The 5,000-nt window shown below is 37.6% G+C and overlaps 1 protein-coding gene across 1 annotated transcript in view; it reads left to right on the forward strand.

Annotated features, from left to right (window-relative positions):
- The window catches only part of LOC106871658 (cytosolic carboxypeptidase 2), a 229,443-nt gene that overhangs the window by 118,615 nt on the left and 105,828 nt on the right, over positions 1-5,000 (forward strand). Inside the window, exons 4-7 of the mRNA XM_052967648.1 lie at positions 195-349; positions 1,164-1,242; positions 2,376-2,454; positions 4,761-4,944. Coding sequence (XP_052823608.1) covers positions 195-349; positions 1,164-1,242; positions 2,376-2,454; positions 4,761-4,944 — 497 coding nt within the window. The remainder of the gene's footprint in view (positions 1-194; positions 350-1,163; positions 1,243-2,375; positions 2,455-4,760; positions 4,945-5,000) is intronic.

The following is a 5,000-nucleotide window of genomic DNA, read 5'->3' on the forward strand; positions in this document are numbered from 1 at the left end:
ATGTGTATGTGTATGTGTGTGTGTGTGCGTGCGTGTGTGTGTGTGTGTGTGTGTGTGTGTGTGTGTGTGTGTGTGTATTGCGTATTATATGTATTAGTACGTATATATGTTTTTATTCCACATTTTCGTCTTTGTCCACATTACTTTTTCATGTATTTTATCAGTGACTTTTATCCCATTTTCTCTGTTAACAGGGGTCAGTTCGAATATGAACTTGTTTTGAAGTCAGATCTTTACACTAATCGTCACACACAATGGTATTTCTTTCGTATTGAGAATACGGTGCCAGGAATAGCTTACAAGTTCCGGATTGTAAATTTACTGAAAAAGGACAGTCTTTACAACTACGGTTAATATACTTTTTTTATTTGTAAATATTTTGGATATGCCTGTTTTTTTAAAAATTTTATTTGATCGTAACATGTAGTTATATTTGTTTAGTCTTGATGAAATGGCAGATCAGTTAATGAAGTGGTCCCAATCGTAACCATGCTGCTTTTGACCAGCATCTATGACTCAACAGATGAGATATCATAGAAGAATATTTTTGATCGAAACGATATAGAGCAGCGTTTCTGATCGATCAGATGTGTATGTGTATCATGGGGCAGTATTTTTAATCCACTTGTATATGTTTCTAGTACTTTGTGTTTTTCTTGTATTTTTCCTGTATTAGTCTTGGTCTAATATACTGTAGTGGTACTAGTGGTTGTAGTGTAGTGGTATGTGATGTCCAAGGTATTTTCTCAGAACTTTTCACGATGTTTCCAGCAGAAGTTTTGCCTCAGTGATTTTACAGTATGTCTTTCTTGTTTTTAAAATATTGACTCTAGTTTTTAAAACAACCCTTTCTTTTAAATATTAGATAAAAAGAAAAGGTCAAGAGCCTCATTGGCTAGAAATGAGTCACCTATCGCTAACCAAACGATAGCATCTACATTATAAAAGGGCTATCATGTCTGCTTCTCAAATTAAGCACCCATACAACTACTTTATTTTTCTCTGGTATTGTAACTCTTCTAGTCTCATCGTTAACACTGTCACATAGTAAGCAATAGATATCTATTTGAATTCACACTACTGAACCTCTCTCAAAGTCGTCTTGTTAATGTCTAATATCATTTAAAAGCCTATCAAACACTGTATTACATTTTATTTCAAAGGGATGCGGCCTTTGATCTATTCTGAAGAGGAATTCAAGAGGAATGCTGTAGGCTGGAAGAGAACAGGACACCACATTTTGTAAATATCCTTACTCTCCACCAAATTACTGTTATTTGATTAAGTGTTTTAAAAATATTATTTCATTCCGTAAACTGGATCACCAACACAGCATGAAAGAGATTAAAAAACTATGGTTATGGTTATATATTTAACGAACAGTTTCAACTGCGCTATGAAAAATAGTCCCGTGGTTATTTCAATTCTGTTGAGTGTTATGAAGTGTAGAAAGTAAAAGTTAAAGGCCTCGCTCGCTAGTTGATGAATATATTTGATAATGAGATGTATATTACTTGACTTTGTTGCTATAGTTGTTGACTAACCCAGGCAAGTGCTGATCGAGCAGATTTCCTGATCAAAACTATTCCAGCCGTGATAATTGCGTCCTTTTACTGGTATCAAGCCCTAAACTATCTAATGTGTCCTTTCATCTCAAGACAGTGAAGTTCATATTTCAAGGGTATTTTGGCTGCTACTTTTTGAAGATCGAATCACAACATAGTAGCTTCCAGATGACTAGAACCACCAGATCTGTGTAAAATAAATACAAATGTTGGTTTCCAATGATCAGGCATAAACTCTAATAAATATCTTAATACTAATAACGTCTGATGATATTCATTCACAATAAGGTTGAGTTGTTCCAGTTTGGCAAAGTATGACAATAGACTGAATCTAATAAATAACGGTAGAACCCGTCATGACTATGAGTTGTGTAATAGCATCTATCTATCTATCTATCTATCTATCTATCTATCTATCTATCTATCTATCTATCTGTCTGTCTGTCTGTCTGTCTGTCTATCTACCTATCTATCTTTCTGTCTGTCTGCCTGTCTGCCTGTCTGCCTGCCTGCCTGCCTGCCTACCTGTCTGTCTGTCTACATACATACATCTCTCCATGACCACGAAAGGTGTAATGGGTTACGCACACAGACATAGACATCACATCACTGCTATACTCATCTGACAAATTGATCACGTATCGGTGACACATCAGAATACTCTAGAGCAACAGCCTAACAGATAGACAGGCAGATAAGCATACATACAGACACACAAACACACACGCATATAAATATATAGATAAATGTTTAAATAAATAGCTTGCTCGATTATATTCTCTGCTGAAGTTTCCTTCTCTTCTACTGTAGGTATAGCCGGAACATAACCAACTTACAGTGTCCACTACTAACTAGAGGAATGCCATACTATATGCTGGAGTGGCAAATGGTAATGCTGTCTTAAGAACAGTCTAAATCTTATTTCCAAGTTCTGTAATATATATATTTGAAATTTATAGGAAAGCAAAAGACGGAGCCAGGTGTATGAACAACAAGCAAGTGTATTAGTTTGACGTTTGGGAAAATGAAAAGTATTTTACGTTTCGACCCTACGCTCTTCAACAGAAAGAAATAAGAGAAAATAAATAGGGAGAAAATAAAAAAAAAAACTTGTAGATTTCAGCGGTCCAGCATGGCGGAATTGTTAGAAAAAAAGGAGGTTGAAAGAAAGGGAGATAATAAAAAAAAAGAGTTTGAATGAAAAGAAGATAATAAAGTGCTAGTGATCCCAAGAGAAGGTGCGCGTGCCTGTGTGTCTTTGTGAGAATGGTGTATGTGAATGTGTAAGTGTGTGTGTGAAGAGGTGATTAGGAGCAGTGGTTCTAACGTGTGTATGCGCGTGTGTAACGTGTGCGTGTGCGTGTTGTGTGTAGCAGTTGATGTGTGCTTTTTCATGTGGTGTGTGCACATGTGTGTGTGTGACCAAACAGTGTGGATGTGTATGGTATATATATGTGGGCGAATGTTTTCTTTGTCTATGTTGTTGCGTGTTGCGTGTGTATGTATATATTGTCTGTGTCAGGTGTTTTGTGTTTGTGTGGGTGTGGGAGTGTGCATGGTGGTGTGTGGTGTGTGTACTGTGTGGATGTTTATATAATGGTATGTGTGGTGACGCTATTGAAGGTTGTGTGTGGGTGTGTGGATGATTGTGTGTGGTGTGGAGAGGTAGGGGCAGGTGCGACAGCGTGGGGGAGCAGGGGAACGAGCCAGGTTGGGAGGTGAGGTTAGGGAAAAACTGTGAACCAGGAGGTCACGCAGGTTATGGGTTCGTTTGAAAGAGGGAATGAACTTAAATGAACAACATGCATAATGCTGAGTTTCTTCAATTTGCAGATCTGTTTTAATGTTTTCCACGTTACCCAGCTGCAGTACTGAGCCTATATGCTTTATGGCATTCTTCTTTATAATGTTTACTACGTTGTAGAAAATGAAAATATGTTATATTTCAGTACAGAGCGATAGGACTGGCATAACTTGTCCTAAATCTTGTTTGACCAGATTGGAGCGTCTGCGTTTCACGTCTGGTGAAATGGTACATTTTACAATTCAGGTGGTACATCTACAGTCAAGATCCTTTGTGTGTAATGTCTTGCTGTGGCTTATGATGTGTAGATATGCGTCGAGTTTCCAATGATCAGGCATAAACTCTAATAAATATCTTAATACTAATAACGTCCGATGATATTCATTCACAATAAGGTTGAGTTGTTCCAGTTTGGCAAAGTCTATCTGTTTGGCTGTTGCTCTCGAGTATTCTGATGTGTCACCGATACGTGACCAATTTGTCAGATGAGTTTAGCAGTGATGTGATGTGTGTATCTGTGTGCGTAACCCATTACACCTTTCATGGTCATGGAGAGATATATGTATGTGTATGTAGACAGACAGACATATCTGCAGAAACTACTGAGTAATGAGCAAGTATGATCGCCGCTTATCTGTAATGTTTCCAAAATTCCTCTCTTTAATCATCCAACAGATTCTGGGATCAGATGGATTACAGACAAAGAAATGCCATAAACAGGCTCTTTCAGAAAAAGATGCAGAATGACGAAACCGTTCTGCATACACACTTTCAATGCTCGAACATTACGTTACTGCATTTTGATCAAGTCTATCTTGATGATCGCCTTAACGCAGAGCAAGAATAGGATTGAAGACAATCACTTTGCCTCTTCGGGCAAACACACATCAACTTGGGGAAAGGAAGGTGAAAGTGAAGAGGAAGTCTCCCCTCCAGCGAATTTAGTGAGACGTGGGGGAGAGTAGTTGAGTATGATCTGTGTAAATGCATCACAGGTCGGAGAATGACACTGGGAGAGGGTACATGCTTTTAGTAGGGTGTTGGTATTCCTAAATCTGTGAGTTTCCATATTAGACCTTACGTAGAAACACTTCTCCAGAGATCTTCTCATACATGTGTATACTGCTACCATTTTCGTTTCATTCGATTTCTATGTAACCTTTTGGTGTAACTTGTTCCTGTAATATTTCCTTATCTATCACCTTTGTAGTAATAATAAAAGCTACTACTACTACTACTACTACTACTACTACTACTACTACTACTACTACTACTACTACTACTACTACTACTACTACTACTACTACTACTACTACTACTACTACTACTACTACTACTACTACTACTACTACTACTACTACTACTACTACTACTATAATTTATACATCTAGGAATTCCCATACACCAACAGCCAATATTACTTGGCTCACTGCTATCCGTACACCTTCACTGACCTTAAAGATGACCTGGATGATCTCATAACACAACCGTCCACAAGTCCCTGGATAAAACGTGAAGTTTTGTGTGAGACAAGAGCTGGAAATTCCTGTTTCCTACTGACTATAACTGACTTTGGTAAGTGTATATATGTATTTTGTGTATGTGTGTGTGTGTATTATATATATATATTC

Source organism: Octopus bimaculoides, chromosome 4, assembly GCF_001194135.2.
Source record: "Octopus bimaculoides isolate UCB-OBI-ISO-001 chromosome 4, ASM119413v2, whole genome shotgun sequence".
Lineage (NCBI taxonomy): Eukaryota > Metazoa > Mollusca > Cephalopoda > Octopoda > Octopodidae > Octopus > Octopus bimaculoides.